Below are 23,323 nucleotides of genomic sequence, written 5' to 3' on the forward strand. Positions count from 1 at the left end.
GTTGGAGGCCAAGTGGCAAGTTATGGGCTAGGAGGGAGGATTTTAGAGGGAGCTAAAAAAGAAAGGAGGATTGGGGGAAGAGTGTAGAGAAAACGATAGGGTTTGCAGTGGAGCGATCAAAAAGTAGACAATACTCAGATAACCGAAGAACGGAACTCAGAAAACATAGTACTTGTGGGTAATATGAAAAACTGAATACAAGAACCTCAAGCTGTCATGTCTCAAGGACCGTGGCTGAGGTGAATCAGAAAGATGATTCCATGTAGAGAAACCGTAGAAAAGATAGCAGCAGAGGGAGCGTAACGCAGTCCTCCGTGTAGCACGATGATGATGAAGATAAGGAGCAGATCTGGAGCAGGAGGGGACAGATCTGGAGCAGAGGAGCAGAAGAGACAGATCTGGAGCAGGATGGGACAGATCTGGAGCAGAAGGGACAGAGCTGAAGCAGAGGAGCAGATCTGGAGCAGAGGAGCAGAAGTTGGGGCAGCTCTGGAGGAGAGGATGGAGCAGCCAGGAGGCAGGAAGGTGAGGCAGAGAGAAGGCAGCAGCCAGGAGGCAGAGAGGAGCAGATCTGAAGAGGAGAGGTAGAAGTGGAGCAGGCGGGGCTGCAGCAAAGCATGGAGGAGAAGAGGAGCAGCTGCAGGTCCTGTCCTGTCTGAAGGAGTGTGGGGTCTTGTGCCTTTATAGGCCAGACCTAGCTGGTCGGCCAGCTGGTCGGCGGGCCGGCCAGCTGGTCGGCCAGACCAGCTGGTCTTTCTGTCCACTTGTTTGGCTGAGGTGGCTGGCCTTTTGGCTGGCCTGTGAGCTGTTAGATTGCCCCAGAAATTGGGGATTGTTAGTTGCTTAATAAAGAGGATCTTAGAGACATAGAGAGAGAGAGAGACTTCAAAAAGAATCCGTGGTTGGGTGGACTAGTAGAAGAGAAGCCCTCTTGTTTAGGCTTGTATCAATGTGAGGGAGCTTGTTGGTTGGCACGCCTTGCATCTTTTAGGTGTTGTTGATCACGCTATTGATTGAAGATCTATATCGAGTACAATGGAGCATCTTGCATAGCTGATCACTTTATTAGATTGAGGATCTCTATCAAGTACATTGAAGTATGTTGCGTTGCCTTATCAACTAGATTGTTTTAACATTTTTTTGTTTAGATGCTTGTTTAGAAGAGACTAAAATGTAATCATATAATCTTCTCAAGCAGTTGTAGCTTGAATGAAGAGAATGTGGACTACATTTGTTTAGCCTTTTCCTTTCGTGGTTGCCTTTCTCACGAGTGAGTCTTTCCTTTATCTTCGGAGTGCTGATAGAAACTTAGAATGAGAGGGTCTTCATTAATGGATGCTCAAGTAGGTGTGGGCCTTCGGATTTGTTTTTGTGAGAGCATATGTTTATACTATGGTTTACACCCATGGTTGGGGATGACAGTCGTGGAGATGCCTTAGTAGCTTGTCGTAGTTTGTGGTTTTTAACCTTATGAGTGACTATCATGAGATTGAAATTGCACTATATGTTGTTTTTGGAAAGTGAGCTTTGGCATGTTTCTAGATTCTTTTTTTGTTGTTGCAAGAAGTAAATTCTATTAATCCTAGAAAAATCGTACAACCAACTTCCAATAGGGCATGTTTCTAAAGCACCTAATTTCACGTGCCGTCAACATATTACCTCCCTAGACCTCAAAGCCCCACACACTAGCAATAGTGAGACAAGTGTATTACATAGGTGTTGCAAACTAGTTTTGGGTTTGGGATTCGATGTTTGATGAAACCCTAAATTTGAAACCTAACACCATTTGTTAGGCTTCTTACATATATTCTCAAAAGTATACTATTGGCACTATCTTGCATCTATCCTTTTCTCCACACATTTGTGCCACCTAAGCCTTACTTGGATTTCATGCTACTTGAGAAGACCAAGACTTTCTTCTTCTTGGACCAGCATTGTACCTGCTTATATATTCTAGCCATGACTTCTATGTGATTTATAGGGACTCAATTTCACCAACACTTTCTTCTTCTTGGACCAGTATTGTACATGCTCATATATTCTAGTCATGACTTCTATGTGATATATAGGGACTCAATTTCTTCCATCCTTCGTGTATTGATTTTGAAAACCATGTAAAGTGCCATTTTGAAGTCAAGAAGACATTGCAACATGCCTTCTTCTTGGACTCTCTTCCATGAGACACCGAATGTGTTCAAGGGTTCTTTTTTGTACCATGTTCTTTTCAAAATCTCAGCTTGTCCCTTGTCCCATTGGCTGAATTTTCCATGATGGTTTTGAGTTTATTAGGTTTTCTTTGGTCTCCCTCTTTATGTAGTAGTTTAATCTAAACTTTTAGGGATAGAGAGCTATACAAACTTTTAGGGGTGTATGAGATCCCGTTGAGTGCATGAAGTTTTTTTTGCTATGTTGGAGAGGTGTTGAGCCTTACCCTTATGAAGACGTATGGCAATGGAAGGGGACTACTTATCCTTTGGGGCATTGGTATAATTGTGAGACATTAGGAGACTACTTATCCTTGATGCATTAGGGGACTACTTATCCCCTAATGAAGACAGATGGCAATGGAAGTGGACTACTTATCCTTGATGCATTGATATAATTGTGAGTGCCTGTTATAAAATGTGTGTGATCGGGCTAGAGCATCCCTTAGGGATTTTTGGATGCTTTGGCTTGTGCTTGGTTATGGGGCAAGGTGTGGGACTCTTGTAAGCGGTGCACTTTGTGCATTGTCGACATGTATACGGGTTACTCTTGTTAATCTAACATGGTATAGGAGTTGCTTGTCTTGCCATATTGTGTGCCATACAATTACTTGTGATTGATCTGTGGTGGTTTGTTTGGGTAATTTGGACTACACGGTTGTTGCTCACTTGTGCTTGCTTGTAGTTATCTTGTGGTGAATGCTTTGTTTTGAGTGGTTGTGCATGTGACTAAAGGCGGCAGTGTGGGATATGGTGACCCATGGTTGTTACTATGTGGACCTCGTGGCTGGTGTGTAGGGATTTGCATCTGTTGATAGTTCGGTTAATGGTTTGTTGTGATCATGGCAATTGTGATGTTGCTATTAATGTGGTGAGTTGTGCAATATGTAATGTTTGAGGGGTTGGTTCATGGTGGTATACTAGACATGCGTTGAGCCTCACCCCCTTGTGAGTACATGTGGCAATGCATTTGAAAAGAGGGATTTTGTCATGGTAAATGGACGATGGCATTACTTGAGCATATGAAGAATCTCTTGACAAATTATTGTGATGATAAGAAAGAAAGCCTAGGAAGCTTGGCACGATTTTCAATGCTTGCACTAACACATTGGACAAGCTAAAAGGGTGATACAAAATCACTCAAACAAGCCGAGCGACGGAAGCATATACATGTCGAACATAGAGAACATTAAAGGTATGAAAGTGCTTGAAGTGAGACCAAAACTTGTCAACACTAGCTCGTATTGGATACAAAAATAGACTCTGCAGCTAACCCCCCTCATTTGCTTGTGTATATTGTCTTTTGAATAGAGTGCTTAAAATGAGGGACTTTGCCTCCTTGAAAAATGGGTGTTCCGTGTAAGTACATGCATGCACTCAGCTAATCACATGTTTTCTTTGATAACCTTGCTTTTCAAATAGGGAAGGCACATGTTGGGAGTGTGTGTAAGTGTAAGTTTAAGTCTGTGTAAATGTAAGTGTAACAGGGGGGTACTGGTAAAGTAGCACTGGCTCCTAATAGGAGTTGGGTGTATGCTTACTGTGTAAAAGTGCAAGTTGTAAAAGTGTGAGTGTAAGCGTGTGTAAAAGTTAAGTGTGTAAGTGTAAGTGTTTGCGCTGGTAAAGCAGCACTGGCTCCAAATAGGAGGTTGGGTGTATGCTTAGGTGTAAAAGTGTAAGTTGTAAAAGTGTAAAGGTGTAGAAGTGTGAGTATGAGTGTAAGTATGAGTGTGAGTGTGAGTATAACAGGGGGTATTGGTAAAGCAGCACTGGCTCCAAATAGAAGGTTGGGTATATGCTTAACTGTAATTAATTGCTGATTTCTTGCCAGCCTTCAATGCTAGCATAGAAGTTCTAGATCCTAATGCAAAGTTGTGAATTCAATTTTTATTCAATTTGTGGGTAGCCAGCGAGCATATGTTTGGGTACATATATTTTCTAAATTTTTTTACTGTGCTTCCCGCTGGATACTTGCACGCTGTTCTCCCAGGTTTGTGAGAAGTCTCTTGCTTTGTCACATGGTGAACTTGCGGTAGCTCCTTCAGAGCAATTTGTCCGAGCAAAGATGCAATCCAGTGGGTTTCTAATTAGGCCTTACGGGAATGTGGGGTCTATCGTCTACATTGTGGACCACATGGATTTACAGGTAAGACATGCTTCAGCTTCCTATTCAATGATCTGTTGAGGTCAGTTCTTTGTTGATTAATGATTTTCTGTTAAAAAATATGACTGGTGCCCAATTTGCATGTTACTCAGCCTGGAACTGTACCTGAGGTTCTGCGGCCACTGTATGAATCATCTTCTATCTTAGCTCAAAAGATGACAATGGGGGTAAGATAGCGTTGCATTGTTTGTATATGGAGATGTTCTTATGCGATGATATTATGTTGGAACTTGCAGTGATTCATTTTTTACAATTGAAATGCAGGCTATGCGATATCTCCGCACAGTGGCTCAAGATATTGATATCCAGTCTGTGCCCGGACGTAATCTGCAACCTGTTGTAATAAGAACTTTAAGGCAGCGCATGGCAAGGTAGATATGTTCCTTGTCTCTTCCTCACATTCAAGAGTAGTTAGAATAATTTGAATGACATGTTCACCTTTTTTGGCAGAGGCTTCAATGAAGCTGTAAATTGTATGCCTGATGATGGATGGTCATCTGTGGCAAGTGATGGGATGGATGATGTTATGCTTGCCGTGAACACATCTTCAAGTGCACATTTGTCTAAACGGCAGTTCTTGCTTTGTGATAAGCTATTCTCTGTGGGAGATGGTGTTTTGTGTGCGAAGACGTCACTATTACTACAGGTTGGACTTCACCCAACTCGGTACCATTTTAAAGAATGGGAGATGCTTTAATGTGCACAAAATGTCTGATTCCTTGTTCTATTGAAGCTAACAGCCCTTGGTTGTACAGATGAAGCAATTCTCTTCACCGTCAAAGAGATGCAATGTTTTGCAGCTTTCAATAATATTCTCTGTGCTTTGATCTATTGAGATGCATGCAGTTTACCTGCTTTGTTACTTTACTGGCCTTCTTACTGATGCAGAAAATCATACTTTGCTTTCAACATTGTTCTATATAACAGCATGGAATCTTTGCTGAATGCATCAAGGTGTTCTTAAAGCGACTCATGACTGTATTGGCTCTCTATACTTCTTCTTGCAAGCAGTTGGTAGTAGACTGTAGTACCTTTGTTGATTGGCTGATGTGGTTTTCTATTTGCAAGGATCCCAGCTTTTTCCGTGGAAACTTTGTTTGAAAACTAAAATTATGCTCTTTTATTCATACTCAATTCTAGATTGAGTGAAGGTAGCCTACACTAGCTCTCAAAGAGCCTTCTTCCTAATATTATTTAGGGCTCATGCATCCGTTTCTGGGCATTAATGTTTCATGCATGGGTGAAGTTGGATGTTCATCTTGCTAGTCAATTTAAGAAATAATATTATAAGAATTCTTATTCTATCTTCTTGTGAATGGTACATTTTAGTTTAGAGGCTTAGACACCTTAGTTTATTATTGACTCTTCATTCTTTCTTTTAGCAAGGCCCTCTTCATTAAAATTGAAAGGTCCATAGAATGATGGACTCGAATACGAAACATTGGAATAGATTTGAGATTGGTATGATGTAAGCTTTAGGCACTAAATCCAAAGTCGAAGGAGGTAAGTATCTTAGAATACATGAAATGGTATGATGTAAAATTTAGGCACTAAATCCAAAGTCGAATGAGGTAAGTATGATATGCCTAACTCGGCTTTATAGAGAGCATGTTGCTCATGAAAGTTTTGCTTGTCTGTGTATTAAAAAGTTTTAGACTAAGATATTGGTATTGAGATTGGTTTGATGTAAGCTTTAGGCACTAAATTCAAAGTTTTAGATTTGAGATTGGTATGATGTAAGCTTTAGGCACTAAATCCAAAGTTGAATGAGATAAGTGTTAGAAATAGAGGATAGAATCACTCACACCTCACATTCCCGATCTAGCTCAAACAACACAGACGGAGAGAGAGCAAAAACTACTCCTCCAAAATAGTGGGCAGACAAAAGCTCAAGAGATGAGTGTACACCTCACATTCCCGATCTAGCTCAAACAACACAGACGGAGAGAGAGCAAAAACTACTCCTCCAAAATAGTGGGCAGACAAAAGCTCAAGAGATGAGTGTACACAACAGCCAACAGATGCTGTCCAAGAACTTGAGGCTACTCCTCTCCGTGTGTGCTTGCTTGTGCGAGTCTTGTTTGTGCAGGTGATGAGAAATGAGGGGGGGAGAGGGGGCCTATTGCTGGGCTGTAAAAACTGACCAGCAGGGGGGCGGCCCTCTGCTGCAGGATCGACCTTCTGGGCCCCACCCCCGACCAGGTTGGTCGGCCTTTTGAAGGCTGAACTGGCCGCCTTTGGTCAGGGGCCTATATGGCCTTTTGAAGGCTGAACTGGCCGGCTTCGGTCAGGCCTATATATAGGCCCATGTGGCACATGGGCTGCTAACGCAGTGCGCAGGCCCTGCCTATTGCTTTTCTAGGAGTCGCCTAGGATGCCGCACCATTCCCTCTTGCTGCGCGGGTTCTAGCCTAGGTGGGCAGCCCCTGCCAAGCTTTTTCTGCAGCATACAGGTCCCTGTTCCACTGCTCCAACCTGCTTGTGAATGGCTGCTCCAGAAGGTATGATGATCTCAGCACCTTGCTGCCTTTGAAGACAGCCAAGGTCCAGCCTCTCCCTAGAGCTAAGTCTGCAGCACCTGTTGCACTCTCTCACCTCCTGTAGATAGGCCCAGAGGGTAGGCTTCCTGCTGCTCCTTTCTGCCCTGGAACTGCTGGCTGCTGGATAATGAAATGAGGCCTATGGCCTCTGCTTTTATAGGCCCGAAGGGCCCCTTGAAGTAACCGACCAGTCAGCCCTAAATGGGCCGACTGGCTGGTCTGTTTGGGACGACCAGTCTGCCCCAAAACCAGCCCTTTAAGGGCTCCAAAACTACGGCCCTTTGGCCCACACTTCTAGGGCTTTTGGCCCTCCAATCTAGGCAAGGACCCAGCCTATTTAAGGCATGCCTCTGCCCACTGGCAGCCCCATTTGCTGCTCCACCAGGCCCCAGCCTTGTCAGTGCCTGTTCACCCTGCTGCTGCTGGTTCTGCCCTCTGCCAAGCTCTTCTTCAGCCATGTGTGCAGTGCTGTACTGAACCGTACTGCTGCTGATGTCATCGTGCCCTGCCAGGTCAGATCTAGGGCTTGCTGTCCCCGCCTTCTGCTCCTTCCACAGGTTCCGTCCTTTGCAGCCTTCTTCTCTTGTGAGGTGCTGCCCATGTGGCAGCCCCCTCTCTCTCTCTTCTCTGGGCATCTTCTGTCCTAGGCGCTCTCCTCATTTGGGGGCTTACAGATGGGGGGGTGACCTTTCCAACATCCCTCAACATCCCTCAACTCTAATAAGCCATAGAAGTAGTTTTGCCCACTCCCCTTGAACACTTGTTACCACTTCTTGCCCATATGCCACATCCTCCATGTATTATATCGCGCATGTCCATTGCTACATGCATAGGACTCAGATCATTGCTCTAATCCTATTGTAGAGACATCCAAGTGTGCAGAGCATGAGCCCCCATTTTCATGAAGGAACGAATCGAAATTGAGGGTATATCATATCCAAGCCATGCAAGGTTACCTTAGTCATGCAAGCAATAGACGTGGGATGACTAAGGGAGGCCTCATATCCTCCTTGTTGTCAATCGTCATTGATGAGAGTTTCAAAGAGTCTAGTGCAGCCTTTTTGTAGATCAAACTAGCGGAATCTTATGAGAGCTTCGTCAATTTAAGGTGGACACACAAGTTCAGGGTAACCTTGTTAAAGAATTCAAGGAACCAACAAGAAAAACGAAGGTGGCTATGATGCATATCTTTTGCTTGTTGTTTGATAGTCATAAATCCAATTTTTGTTCTTTGATAAAGTTTGGAGGGTTTAGGAGGATACCTGGAAAATTGTGGTGATGACACACGGGTAGAATAATGCATCGATAACACTCTAGAAGAATAATGCAGCAATGTACACCCGTTAATCTGTTACAATCGCGATTTCAATTCATGTCAATTATCTTGACGTCAAGAATTGTGGGGATAACAAACTAGAACAATATTTGCATCAATATCCACCCGTTAGTCCGTTACAATCGCCATTTCAATTCATGTCAATTATCTTGACTTGTTGAAAGAAGTTTTCTCCAATTCGCCTCCATTACTTGGAGTCCTTTCTATTACACCTCCACCTCCACCTCCACCTAGATCTGTTCCGAATTCTCCCTAGTTAGTCTTTCAAACACCCTTTCTTGTTGAAGGTAATTTGTAACAATCTCTTTTGCAATTTACATTAATAATCTTGTCTTGTTAAAAAATGGGTCTTCTTAAATTGAAAAGTTCCTTGAACAACTAACAGCTGTTATATCTCTTCCTTGAAGAAGTCTGTCAAGCATGGACTTTGTTGTTGAAGCTTATTCGTTAGAACCACTATTTCAATTTAATAACTTTGACTTGTTATAACATGGGTCTTCTTAAATACAGGTATTGTATCTCTTCCTTGGAGAAGTCTATTAAGCGTTGAATTTACCTCGATATTTAACATGAGAAGGAGCATTCAAACCTTAAGATGGAGTAGTTGTGAAAGAGACGTTCTCGACTTCGCCTCTCTTCGAGTGGCCACTGAAATATCTTCCTAGAGCTTAGAGAATCTCTTATAAATCACTTGCTTCTACTAAATTAGGTGCCATTGAAACCTCTTACAAAAGGGTTGAATGAGGTGTGGCATTTGGTAGACTTTTACTTTCATGTCTGTTGAAAATTAGGGTTTATTCTTCCACCTTTGTTGAAAATTAGGGTTCATTCTCCCACCTGTAAGCCCAGTCGAGCATTGGGACATGGGACCAAGGTAGGATTTGGGGGTTGAGAGTCTACTGTATGAGCATCAGGTTTGGATGCCACATAGGTAGATGTAGGTAGAGGGGATCATCCACAAGGTATTTGGGCAGCACTGTAGGCTGCCACATAGGCTGTTGCACAGTTTGTTGTCAGAGGTCAACAGGAGCTCTGAAAGAGTGCAAATCTACAGGCTGGCACTGCAGGGCTGTTACAGCAAACACAGTAGACAGTACAGCAACAGTACTGAGGATCTGCAGGGCCGGGAAGGTCAGAGAACATGGTGGTCACAGGTTGGCGAAGGCTGGAGCAGAAGATGCAGAACCTGCAAAAGGTGCTTGAAGAGAGCTTTAATTAGTTAAATAGGCAAAGAAGGCTGCAGCAGGTTGGCAGTTACACAGATTGCCCGTTGGCAGTCCAGGAGAGGGCAGACTGCAAGGCTGCAGTGCTGCAGACACAGGTGACCAGTGGCAGAAGGCCACGTGGTACCTTCAGGCAGATTCAGCAGACTGGGTGGGCCCAGTCTGTGGCCGGTCAGATCAGACCTGGAAGAAAAGAAAAAGTTTATTATAGTCTTCGGAAGACCGATGGGACTATGAGACTATAAGAAATCTGATGCAACAAGCTGAAAGAGTTGAGGTCCTAAAATGAGCATCGTCACCCTGTTGGGAAGGTTATCCCCCCATGTGTAATCCCCCAAATGAGGAGAGCTAGGACGAGGATCTGAGGCCAGCAACCGTACGAAGCTGTATGAAGGCTTGGGACAGCAGGTGCGGAGCTGGAGGTCTGGATCCAGAGGCTTGAAAGGGCCTGAACCAGGTCAGAACCTACAAAGGACAAGGGCGCCTACATGGAAGGGCCTTTGGTCTTGGTAAAGGGCCTGCAATAGACCTCTATCTGAGGTTCAAGGGTGGCAAAATGCCATGTGTCCGGGTGGAAGAGCAGAGCCCAGCAAAAGGCTGGCAAACCCCCCTCTATATAGCCCCACAAGACTGGTGGGGGGAGGGAGCTAGTCGGCCAGGCTGGTTGGCCACATGGCCCAGCACACAGCCCCAAATATGGGGGAAGGGGAGGGGGCCAGCCAGGTCAGCTGGCACACATATCAAGGGGGCTGGGCCCCAACTTATATGCCGAAAGCTCACATCCCAAAAAGAATGCGTACAGCCAAATGTGCAGGGCCTGGTGGGGTCGGTTTTAGGCGGGCTGAGTTGTCCAGAAGGAGGAGCCTGGTCGGTCCTTTTCTAGGGGCCTTGAGGCCTATAAAAGGAGCCCATTGTAGGGCATTACATCATCCAGCAGGCCTGCAAGTTCTGGAGCAGCAGTACAGAGACCCTCAGAGGCCTACATTCAAGAGGCAGAGGAGTCCAAGAGTAGCTGCAGACTGAGCTCACGTAGAGCTGGCGCCTTGGTTGTTTTCTAGGGCGGCAAGGAGCTGAGGTCTTTGGATGGAGAGTCTACATATGCTCAAGGTGGAGCATGCAAGCTCAGCGTTACAGAGATATCTGGCTGATAGTAGAAGTACCTTGTGGTAAGGTCAAAGGATCACGATTTCGTGGAACTTCGTGGAACTTTGGATCTATCTCTTTTGTATTGTGTTCATAGCTTTGGATGAAATTTCTTTTTTGGGTGGAATCTATATTTGGATGGATCATTGTCTATTTACTCGTCTGCACATTTATTTGAAGCACATAAAGTTAAGAAGTTTGTGATTGCACTTAATATACATTCTTTGAGCTCTTAGGCTATTCTATTAGTCTTCCGTTGTGCGTACCCTTTGTTAGTGGATTTCTAACATGGTATCAAAACCCAAGTAGGAGGCTCACAAGTGTGGAAGCTTGAAGGTAGGGATCTTGCTTAAGGACCTTGCTGAAGTACAGAGTTCTTGTCTACAAACGGTTGAGTTTGCTTTTGGATTTTGTTGTGTGGTTCAGTAGCAGAGATCGATTTCAAAAGTAGAAGCCTCTTCAGTCCCTTCTCCCTTCCTCCTAGCTCGTTGAGTTTTTTCTTTCCCCATCCCTAACTTTGGAGAGTCTGGGAAACGTGACAGGACTAACTATCCTATCAGGAAGATAAAAAGACTTGTAGTCATTTAGTGGCTCGAAAATTGTGAAAATTGACAACGAGAGCGGAGAACTCGGAGGATGTTGTGGACAACTAGGGGAGGATACTTATAGAGTAGATGGAGAGGGATGAGGGAGATTGATGAGGGAAGTCGGCCTTGATGGTACTTAGGAGGCTACCACCAAGTTTCAAAAGCTTTGTTACGATTGTGATAGCAAGACGGAGGATCAAACCTTTTACTTTTAAGGAGTTGGGCCTTTGACAGAAGCTAGGGAGAAGCTCTATAATGACCACAACAATGACAAGGCGTTGGCAAAGGAAAGGGGAAGCCTAAGGGTAGCAAGCCTAAGAAGGATGATCGTGGAGATGAAGAGGACACTTTCAAGAAGAGGAAGCATAAGAAAAAGTGAAATTGTGACGAGCCATGCCATTTTGTGAACGATTGCAAAAAAAAGGTGGATCCGAAGATCAAGGAGTCCAACTCAGGCTCAGATGGTGATACAAAAGCGAAAGGTAATGTGGTGTTTGAAGAACTGTTCTTAGTGACATCTCAATGTTTTACTGAGATAAGATACGCCAACATAGAAACCACAGTGAAGATGTTTGACATTGAGATGTGGGCTGACGAGGAGTTAGAGACCTTTGTGAAGGTGAAGGACAACTTGGAGTAATTGGAATCTTCTAGGTGCGTGGTTGTTGATACTGACACAAGGGTGGGTTCCATGGAGTGTCCTAGGATTTTAGGTACATGTGGTTTGTAGAATGCAGAAGAGGGCAATACAAGATTACACAAGTTATTAGTATGTGCCTCGATGAGGTGCAAGGTTTGCTTTTAGAGCAAGCACACAGGTAGTACGAGGTTTTGGTATGTACATGGTGTAATTAATTTATGCGTTTATAGTATGCTATAGAGAGGATCTGCTCTTTAAATGTCTCAGGTAATGTGAGATTGGAAGGAATGGGGCTTCTTCAAAGACAGAAGTAAAAGTGTGGTTGCTTCTTGAATTCTTGGATGCATATTATTAGAATGTGATTATGGACAAGGTGTACTGAAATCAGAAGAGTACTTGCTTGAGAGCTCAGGGAGAGTTTGAGGTCAAGGTTATTATATGGATTCATTTCTCGAGACGGTTCCTTTTTTGCGGACCTTGCCAGAAGAGCAGGTTGAAACAGATCCTCAGAGCATGGTGCTCAAAAGACTCCAGGTTGCTGACTCATTATGAGGGGGACAATTGGAAGATGGTGGCGTTTGGATTGTTCGAGTCCTAAGATGAGAACGTGAGTGAAGCTCGTGGTTCCGTCTCATGTTGCCTTCGATGGACCTGTGTACCAAGATGATTTGCTTGTGGAAGATTGGACCTGGAGAAACAAGAGCCAAAACTCGGAACCAGAATCGACACTGGATTGTTCCAGAGGGTTCCATCATGGGACTTGATGGGGCAACGTCATCAACATGTTTGCATTAGGCCGAGATGTGTTGGTAAGGGGGGGTGTTGGGAAGGTCATGTTGAGGAGAGCATGGTGGAGGGAGACCTAGGATAAGAGGATCTGAGGCATCAAGAACATGTAGTTGTATGGAGGCTTGGGACATTAGGTATAGAGCTTGTAGATCGCATAAGGCACAAATACGTCTCTCTCTGGGTACTCCGCCAGCTCATCCACTCTCAATACGGAGTTGATGAGATGAAGCTCGAAATCACCCAATAGAGATCCTCAATGAGTGGGAGAGATGAATTCGGCTATACCTTGGGGGTGAATAAAGCCCTCATATTTATGAAAAAAAAAAGCCCTCATGAGAAATGCGTAGAAGGTCGAATTGTTGGACCACTGGGAGCTCACTTGGTGCCAACTAGGTCTTGTTGAACGTGTGTAGTTGTTGAAGGTCCTCGTGTAGGACTTGCTTCATCTCATGATTTTCGAGTGGGAGAAAAGGTGCATCCTGTAGTACTAGGAGGGGGGTAATTTGTCCATGTGTAGCCCCAGTCTCTTAGACCACCAGCACGTGTGCACACCAGCATCTCTGACTCAGGACAGAGGGGCAGGCCAGCTTCCGACGTGACCACCGGACCAAGTATAACATACTTACACTCAGAGGTAGGTGTCATTGAGGATGCCAGGGCACAAGAGCTTGCCCAGGGCTTGCCTCTTAAGACAGCTGCAAGAGCTGGGCTATAGCGCTCTGTGAGAGGGTTTGAGGCATGGTCCGGACATGAGCTGGATGGACAAAGGAGGTTACGAGTACTCTCAGGGTCTATCAAGGGTCTCATCTCTCACCAATCCTGTTTGGCCTCTACATAAACGAGCTTGAGACATTTATCAAGACACTAGGGGGTGCTACGTCGGACATGAGCTGGATGGACAAAGGAGGTTACGAGTACTCTCAGGGTCAATCAAGGGTCTCCTCTCTCACCAATCCTGTTTAGCCTCTATATAAACAAGCTTGAGACATTTATCAAGACACTAGGGGGTGCTATGTGCTCACTCGCTGGTCCATTGATTCAAAACTTGACCTATCCAGACAATGTAGTACTACTGTTCTCTGCATAGGGCCTCCAGAGACACTTAGATGCCCTACAGTCTTTGTGAGTCACGTGACTTGAAGGTCAATCTTGGTAAAACCAAGGTCATGATCTTCAACACATTCAGAGCAAAGAGCAATTCAGTTTCGATGGCTCACAAGTTGAGATTGTTTCATCATATACTTATCTAAGAGTCATCATATACTTATCTAGAGCATCTCCAACTTTTCATGCTGTCAAGGCTGATATGCAATAAGCCATCAATCCCCCACCAAATCATTCAAACTGGGTTTGGGTCATCTGGATTGTAGTTGGATCTAGCTTTCCAAGTCATGACTTGTCTGAACCATGTCAAACGATACAATGATAGCACTTTAGGGCGACGTAGACTACCATGGCTAACACTATTCTCCTACATGGCCCTAGCAACTACGAGAAATCAGGTCTATCTCCTGAATCTGATACTTGTGAGTTCTCTCTTGTGTACACAGAAAGTCTGAAGTTTTGAATTAAAGCATTTCCTTCTCCTTCCTCCGCTGCACACCCCTTATCCAATTCTATTCCCGCGATGTGGTGAAACAATCCAAGGATCTCGGTTTTCTAGCAATATCCACCCAAGAAATCAAGTGAAAATCAGCAACTCTACTTCTCAAACTGCCTAAGTCTCTTGGATTTGAATGTTGGCAACTTGAAGGAAGGTACTTTTGAAGATAGTTACAAATACCTGCCGTTTCTTTATAAGTTTTAACTTGCTAGGCAAACCAACCTCCATGACAAGGCGTCACCTTCTAGGCTAAAGGTTGCCAACAGGGAAATGTAGCTCAAAGTCCCTTATCTGATTCAACAAGTTATCTAGCTCTCTAAATCCATTGAAAGTTGGAAAGGGAGAGGTGACTAAGAGAGAAAAAGGGAGAAAAGATTACTGCCAACAATGTTTATGAGTGTCAAATACTCAGGGGTCACTTGGGAAAGACTATGTTATCGACAGAAAGAACGTTTATTAAAAGTCTTTAAAAGGTGGAAGGTGAGACTGAAAGATCCTGATACAATGAGCTGAAAGGGTGGAGCCTCTAAGCGATTCGATAACACCCAAGACGAATACAACATGTCCATAATCATAGGGATACCAATTCATAAGAAAAATCCCTTTGATCCCATTGAGAGGCTGTGATGTGGCATCACTATGATATTTACAGATGATGCCTGTAAATATTATTCTATTAGTGACCAGGTCGTTTTAGTCATACATGCAGAACCGTACGAACTGTACGGCAGGAGCAACACAGCAGGAGCAACACGATCTGTTTGTGATAGCTGAGTCTCTCATTGGGCCAAGGATAATCTAGTCAATCCTATATCCAAGGCAAAGGCTGACATAGTTCTAGATAATATGAAGGGTAGATTTAGGTTTCGATGTGAGTCTGTTTCTGGATGTAGTATAGTAAAGCTTGAAGCCTTGGAAAGTTTGCTGAATGTACTTATGAGGAGGTTTTTTTTTTCTTGAGACTTAATTTTGGATGGTTTGGCTGTTGTGTAATTTCTGGCAATGTCCAGACATCAATCAAAAAGCTTATGTCACAAGTTTCTTTGATTCCTTTCAGAATGTGCCTCCAGCTCTCTTGATACGGTTCCTCCGTGAACATCGTTCAGAGTGGGCAGAGTTGGACATCTGCACAGATTTAGCAGCGGCTTTGGGATCCACAGTATATGGGGCCCTGGGATCAGGACGGGGAAGTACATGCTATGGTCCAGCTCCGTTGATATTGGCTAATTCTCTCGAGCAGCAGGAGGTGACATACAAATAAACCATATTTCACAACCCTTGAACTGATCATACAAATACGTTTCTCTTCAAACTTTTAATTCTTACTGTAATCTAAGGTTTTTTGGCAATGTATGGTAGCTACTGGAGCTTTTGCAGATCGAAAGCCCAAACTTTCTTCAGGATGGCAGTATCCTTTCGAAAGATCACTTTCTCTTACAGGCAAGTACTTATACTACACAACAGAAATTATGATCTGGTAAATAAATCAAGTTCAAATTTAGGGTTGTACCCTTTGTTTTTGGGCAGCATGTTCAAACTGAGGCAAGCAGCATTGCTTAGATACTGAGTCGTCTCCCATTACTGTTGTTCTTGCAGCTTTGCACAGGCCTTGATGAAGCAGCTGTGGGTGCTTCTGCCCAACTTGTGTTTGCCCCTGTAAATGTTACTGTTTCTGAAGACATGCCTCTCATGCCATCTGGTTTCCGTGTTGTTCCTTTGGATGGAAGCCTCACGGTATATGTAATTTAGATACCTGACTACTAGAGCTATGCACTGTCTATGCATTAGTTTCTTGCATTTTTTCAATTTTTGTATATTTGGACTGTAGGATGAACATGAAGTGGCTCGGACGCTAGATTTGGCTTCTACACTGGAGGGTGGAGTTCGAGGAGCTGCATTGTTGAATGACCAAGCAAATTCTAACTGTCCCTCTCGCTCAATACTCATTATCGCTTTCCAATTCCCATGCGAGGTCCATGCCTGTGAAAATGTAGCAACCATTGCCCGCAAATATGTGCGCACTGTTGTTGCATCTGTATTGCGTGTTGCGATGGCTTTAGCCTCAAATATTGGCACACAAATTGGGCTAAAGCAATCACCTGGAACTCCGGAGCTTCTTCTCCTTGCACGAAAAATACTGCAAAGCTACGAGTACTGATTTCTAACCGAGCCTTTCCTCTCTTGAATACAATTTGAATTGTTTCTAATTTTAGATCCAGGTCTGCACTTTTGGAGCCAGTATATGTATACTAGCTGCACATGGAGAAGTCTTACAAGATATGCAATGTTAATAGAAAACATAATTGAATCTGCAGGGTACAATTTGGGGTAGAGCTTCTTAGAGGACATTCTGAGAACCTGGATGGGTTGTTCAAGCTGTTGTGGCATCATCCTGATGCCATTTTCTGCTGCATCTGCAAGGTAACGGATTTTCAGTGGCTTGCAGTATTTAGAAGAGAAACTGAGAGTGGGTTTTAATACAGCTTGTTGTCTCTCCCTTTTTATGGCCAGGCTTCCACAGACATAATTTTTGCCAATCAGTCAGGCTTAGATATGTTTGAAACGACTTCAAGTGCATTGCCGCACTTGGAGTGGCAGAAGACACTCGATGAAAATGCAAGAAAGACAGCCTCCACTGATTTCACAGAAGTGTTGCAGAGGGTGAGTTGATGAAAACTATAAGCATCTCAAATGGATTGTTTTTTGCGTGACTCCAATTATGGGTTGTCTTGATGGCAATCAGTGCTTTGAAAAACGGTAAATTTGCTTGCTGGTGAGAAAGTGGTATTATTTTCCTTTCAGTGTCCAAGAGTTGAAAGTTTATTGTTACTTGAAATAGGAGGGATCTAGCAAACAATATCAATTGTGTGAAAAGTTTGTAGTCTCTGTGCATAAAATTGACTTTGATTTGAGTGGATTGGATTGTAGGGTTTTGCGTACCTTCCTGGGGGCATTCGAATCTCCAGCACTGGCAGGGTTGCCACCTTTGAGCGTGCTGTTGCTTGGAAAGTTGACGGGGATGCATTGCAATGCATAGCTTTCATGTTTGTTAAATGGTCCTTCTGAAAAATTTCCAACAAGAGTGGACCTTTTTTCCAAACATCATCTTAGCTTATTTATCATATACCTGCTGATCAAATGGATTACATTGTGTGTATACTCATACCAGAAACATTCCAAAACTTTTTGTCTTATCAGCCAGCCCAACATATTATGATTGTTGCAATTTCTTGGTAATTGATTTCTCTACATGACTAATCTGTTGTGTAATCAAACAGCAGCTTGATTGGGTCTTTCTCATGATAGCTCTATATAAGCAGATATTGCGTGATTTTGTTTAGCTTATCTGCACAAAATCTTGCGTTTTTCCAAGACTACAATGGGAAGCTAATTTTTTAAAACTACACTGAAAAGTAGTGATATGGCTCTCACTTAGGCAGATATTGCACATTTTTGGTTTCGGTCTTCTGCACAACATTTTGCGGTATGGATGTTTCATCTGTACACGGGCAGATGTTGCATGATTTTGTTTAGCATAATGTGAACAACGTTTTGAATTCTTTGCTAGAGTGAATGGAAGCGTGCCTTTTTAAGAAAAGTAGTAATATGGCTCACATAAGCAGATATTGCACGATTTGGTTAGGTATTCTGCACAACGTTTGTAGTCTTTGTTAGAATACAATGGTGATCTCATTTTTAACAACTTAAAGCATTAAGTATGTTAGTAAGTTGAACCTCTTAACTTGAATAGTCTATTGAAAATGTCTGGTGAGGCATATCGTTTGTAGGTGTTTTTGTATTTTGTTTTAGGACTGTTTTGAAATGGACTCTCAATCAATTGAGTCCTCTTGGTGCAAAAAAGATCTGGCTCAGTTTCACATTTCAATTTCTAATATACAAATTGGATTGGCTCTATGGGCTTGTTTTTTGGAACTAAGCTCTGAAAACCGATTTAACTAGGAAAACTCCAAATACTATCAGAAATCGAAAGATATAGATCACATCATTAGCATCCACAAAAGTCAGAATGGGTCTGATGTAAAAGGTGCAATTGAGCATTTGTTCACTCATTGCTTGCAGTAACAGTAGATGTGATTATCCTAATGGAATATGGTGTCAGGTTTCAATATGTATTGCAACTTGTAGCAAAGATTGCTCATTGTATTTCTCTATTGCATAAGGAAATCCAAGGATTTCAATATTCATTTCCTTACTTGGATAGCAATCCCACTATATATTTTAATATCCTCCCAGAGCATTGACAGTGATATCTGCTCTGTCAACTTGTGAGAGCGATCTAAATACGCTACACCAAATGCTAAATTGAATCGTATAGTCAAATCTGCATAGATGAGACTCCCTATGTAAGGAAATTTCTATTTCCACTCCTGACTTTGTCTCCTCTAAAGTGGATTCATAGATTGTCTCCTCTAAAGTGGATTCATAGCTGTGTGAAGGGACTTGCATTAACGAAACGCCCATGGTCTGGAGGCTCCCGAATATCCTTATCTTTCATGCCATTTCTTGAATATGCTTGTTTTCTATGCACTGTCTCCAAGAATATGAAGCCTTGCTGCTTTTATGTTTTCCTTAAAAATTTGTGACAAAAAACTCATTGTTTTTCTCTGTAATGTGCACAATGTCTTAAGCAGATTATCTCAGATGGAAGTGTCTTACTAGGCGGTGCTTCTTTCAAATTGCTAGAACAGTCGATGATGGAATCTTCTTAGTTGGACGTGTTATTTGCAAGTATTATTTCGGGAGGCTACCAGGAGGTGCTCGCTCATTTTGAGTTTCATGACCAGCTTGGCTTTCCATCTCTTCTACCTTTCGTGTTCTCCATTGATAGAATCGCTTGTTAGTAAAAAAGCTTTCAGCTATAGGGTGCGCAGAAGCTAGGAAAACATCAAGTATCAGTCTGGTACCCTGTATGAGTATGATGTGCTTGATTTCTCTGAGAATGGACGGGAAATACCTCCTATGGATCTTGTGAGGTCTTGGGATGTGGCTGTCTGAGAAATACATGAGTTTATTAGCACTACTTTCAGGCAGCGCTGCAGGTACTTGGCCGCTTTTTATTTTGGTTCTTTTCCTCTCCCACACTACACATTCTTTTTTTAAGAATCTCTCTCTCTCTCTCACACACACACACACACACACACACACACACACACACACACATTTGAACTTTCCTATACACTGCTTCCATCTCATGTGTTGCAAATTGATCATTTATTCATATTGACAATTGTTTTCCTTTGACAGAACCAACTTTTATTCATCTTGACAATTGTTCTCCTTTGACAGAACCAACTTGAAGTGATCACGACTACAAGCATTGACCCACACACTTTGCCACGGGGTCTCTTTCTATTTTGGTTCTTTCTCTCTCTCCTTCCCCCACACACTTTTTTTTAAAAAAGAACTCTCTCTCTCTCTCACACACACACACACACACACAGAGTTTGCTCTCTCTCTCTCTCTCTCTCTCTCTCTCTCTCTCACTCACACACACACACACACACACACACGCACGCACGCATGCATGCATGCGGAGTTTGCAAATCATTCGAACTTTTCTATACATGGCTTCCATCACATGTTGCAAATTAATCATTTATTTTTCTTGACAATTGTTTTCCTTTGATAGAACCAACTTGAAGGTAGTGCTCACGAGTACTTGTACTCGCTTGTTTTTTCTACGGGCAAGTCATCCAGTTGGTCTCTTTGCATCAGACTCAGAATCTTGAGTATTGCAATGCTTCTTTGACTTTAGGATCAAGTTTGAGGCAACATGAGTCACTCGACTCGGAAGGGGTAGCAAATACCATAAAGGTGCCAATGGTGAAAATCAACGAAAAATAAATGCTGGCTGTTAGGAAGAAGTTGGAGTTTGATCTATGAGCTAATTCTCCTAATCTCAGTTTGCAAAATTAATCACCAAAACAAACCTTACCTTCACGAGAAGAGGAAGTAGAGTCTAATGATCACATTTAATCATATGCATAGACAGTGTGTAGGGTGAGTAACATTAAACGAGACTTAAAAATTACTCGAACTTAACGTATAGTCTTGTTTTTCTTCGAATCACAGATGTACAATATGGATTTGGGGGGGGAGAGGGGGGGAGAGAGAGAGAGAGAGAGAGAGATGTGTGCATCCGAATTGGGAGTTGGAAGTTACCTAATCATACAAGAATTTTGATGAGATATCCTCTTGGAGATAACCACTTGAATATCTTGTGGGTTGGAACTCATGTAGGATAGAGATGTGGATGCAAAGTGGGAATTACTTGGCCATACTTTACCTTGCCAAAAAAGCTTCCCAAGAGAAGCTTCAGAAAATCTCAATTGCAATCTTTGTTGAAGGATGCCAAAGAAGTCACGTGTGTCGGGGAAGTGCCAAAAGATATGAGCGACAAGACTCCTTGAGAGTCCAACATCGACTACAAATAGTGGGAGCAATACGATTGCATAATAAAAGCTGTCTAGACGAAAGAAACCCCAACAGAACACGCCATATGAAGACTTGTTGTGGAAGAGGGACCTTGGAGTGTCAAATGTGTTTCAATCAGTGTCAAATGTGTTTCAATCTTTTCCTCCACCATTTGACTGGACCATGCAAATCTCAAATCTAATTGGCAGTATCTGATGCCCAAGGTGGAGATAGCAGGACCTCATGTAAAGATGACATTGTAATATGAGACAGCTTCAAAGGACGAATGGACAAGTGTGATGGGACAGTTCTCCCACCATGTTCTCATGGGTAAGCCTCTTGCATAGAGCATCAGACCACCTCCAGCATGGAATTGTCCACATCACATAGTTGATGATACACCAGTCATGACTTCGGACAAGATTTGTGAGTGGAAAGAGAACCTTCTTCAATCACTTTGCCATAAGGCATGTACCAATGTATGATGCCGACTTGAGCCTCATTGATCTTGAGCGATCAGACACACATGCTTCGGATGTTAGCATGGATCAGCCAATAGTTTCTAATCATGCATATTCCTTAGTAAGCCCTCAGCATGAGGCACACTTCTTGATAAGCCCTCAACATGAGGCACATTCAGCAGTAGTAAGCCCTCAGCATGAGGCAATCCCACTCATATCAGCACAGTTTGATTCTAGTGATGTACAACCATCATCATGCATGGATCCGACTCCATATTTTGCTACCATAGGTATAGATACACAACAAGATGGCACCAGTGATCATTTATCTCTTCAGGTGATTCCATTCCAGCATCCATGATTGATGCTTTCACCTCTGATACAGAGCATATCTTGGACACAGTTTCATGAGCAGTATAGATCAACAGATCACAGTCTACAAGACATTCCAGCATCAGCTCTGTCATGCCGCATTGCACCACCCTTGGATCTAGTGATCACCACCTCTTTCGATCATCAGATCGTTCCTCAGCCTGAGGATACCTATGCAGTAGTGTGGTCCTACCCCAGTGCAGTGGACATCATCAAGTTCGACCATAGTGCAACTTGGGGAGACTCAGTGTTTTATCATGCACTTATGGTTGTAGTATACAATCCATACTTGAGGCCGACCAATGGTTGGATCCATGGCTTCAAATCAATCCCGACATTAGCATTTGGCACCTTGTATGCCTCGGGGACATCTTATGCATTTTTAGTTATATTTTAGGATGTTAGGCCTTTATACTATCAGCTCCTTCTTGATGCTCGAACTAGATTCCATTTCATCATGTTCAATTTTTTGGATCATTGATTCTTGCATTCTCATGTCTATTTGGTGCCTTCATTGAAACACATGTATAGAATACCTTACCTTCACAAAACAGAGTTTCTTGAAGCATTGTTTATACAGAGGATAATTTAAAATAAAGGAAAGTCTCATAAGGAAAATGAGAGATGTTTACTAACCCATCAAACTCATTGCCCATTTCTCCATGAGATGGATCCCCAAACACAGCTCTACTAAGCATGGACTTAATGAGAGTCTCAGCTTTTATTCCTTGTTCACTCTTCCATTTTGTGGCCTGAATCTCCTCAGGCAAAGTCTTCAATGCATGGGTGTCTTGCTTGCTTCCTTTAACTCCATGACTTTTAAGTTCTCCCACTTTGTGAAAATTGCATTAATAAGATTCCATCCTTCATAATTTGGAACATTTCATCCTACGCTCTAAAGCTGTTACTTGGTCTTGTTAGATCTTTAATAGATGTAAAAGTCCTAGTCTCATTTAATAAAGACAAACAAAACTCTAGAGTGATGACAAAATGATCCTCTTTAAGGATTGCAAACTCATTGTGATAAAAGCATACCCATTCTATCCACCAGGGTCAACGTTTTCTTGGGTGTAGCCAATCACAAAACTATTTTTAGGGCCATTTTGGGGCTACGACATGATGCGTTGGATCAAATTTTGAATTTTATGCGGACCCTCACTCTCACCAAAAGATTTTTTCGGCATCATGATTTGCTACACTGGCATAATAATGAGACACAATCTTATCATTGTCAACAGTGCAGAGCTCAACACATGGCACTACATGCATTTAATCATGAGCATAGAGACTATTGCCCTGCCCTCCTTTGTACAGCGTAGTCTTTTGCCTGACTACATCACATAGCTTTTGCCTTGCTACCTGTCATTGAGTAGCTTCGCCATTTGTCACTGTGCAACACAATCTTTTGTTGTGTTGACCACCATGTTGGTTCGAGCAATGATGTTGGTATGGAGCGACCCAGCATGTTGGACTGACTACATCACACAAATTTTGCGTTACCATTTGTCATTGCACAGCTTCACCATTTATTGCTACGCAACAAAATCTTTTGCTACGCTGACCAGCATGTTGGTTCGAGCAATGATGTTGGTATGGAGAGACCAGTCCCTAAAGGAAACCCCTCAAGGTCCATATCCGCAACCATCGTGCTGGTTGTTGGAGCTATTTTAGTTCTAAACCAAGGAAAATATAGTCTTATTTTGGAGCTATTTTAGTCCGATTAGTCCTTGTGCAACAATTTCTCAACCATCGCACTGGCTCTTGAAGCTATTTTAGTTCCAAGCTAAGGAAAATATAGACATTTGCGATTTATGATAGTTTCCTTG

At 42.9% G+C, this 23,323-nt stretch overlaps 1 protein-coding gene across 1 annotated transcript in view; it reads left to right on the top strand.

Moving 5' to 3' along the window:
- The window catches only part of LOC147905627 (homeobox-leucine zipper protein HOX32-like), a 35,262-nt gene extending 17,757 nt beyond the window's left edge, over nt 1-17,505 (top strand). Inside the window, exons 8-18 of the mRNA XM_087373664.1 lie at nt 4,195-4,350; nt 4,461-4,535; nt 4,633-4,739; nt 4,819-5,014; nt 15,287-15,475; nt 15,589-15,669; nt 15,826-15,963; nt 16,058-16,380; nt 16,545-16,650; nt 16,741-16,890; nt 17,158-17,505. Of these exons, the coding sequence (XP_087229790.1) occupies nt 4,195-4,350; nt 4,461-4,535; nt 4,633-4,739; nt 4,819-5,014; nt 15,287-15,475; nt 15,589-15,669; nt 15,826-15,963; nt 16,058-16,380; nt 16,545-16,650; nt 16,741-16,890; nt 17,158-17,295 (1,659 nt within the window). The 3' untranslated portion in view covers nt 17,296-17,505. The remainder of the gene's footprint in view (nt 1-4,194; nt 4,351-4,460; nt 4,536-4,632; nt 4,740-4,818; nt 5,015-15,286; nt 15,476-15,588; nt 15,670-15,825; nt 15,964-16,057; nt 16,381-16,544; nt 16,651-16,740; nt 16,891-17,157) is intronic.
- The last annotated feature ends 5,818 nt before the right edge of the window (nt 17,506-23,323 follow it).

The sequence above is a fragment of the Dipteris shenzhenensis genome, chromosome 1 (assembly GCF_047967505.1).
Source record: "Dipteris shenzhenensis isolate YYH24624 ecotype China chromosome 1, Dip_SZ_1.0, whole genome shotgun sequence".
NCBI classification, from domain to species: Eukaryota; Viridiplantae; Streptophyta; class Polypodiopsida; order Gleicheniales; family Dipteridaceae; genus Dipteris; species Dipteris shenzhenensis.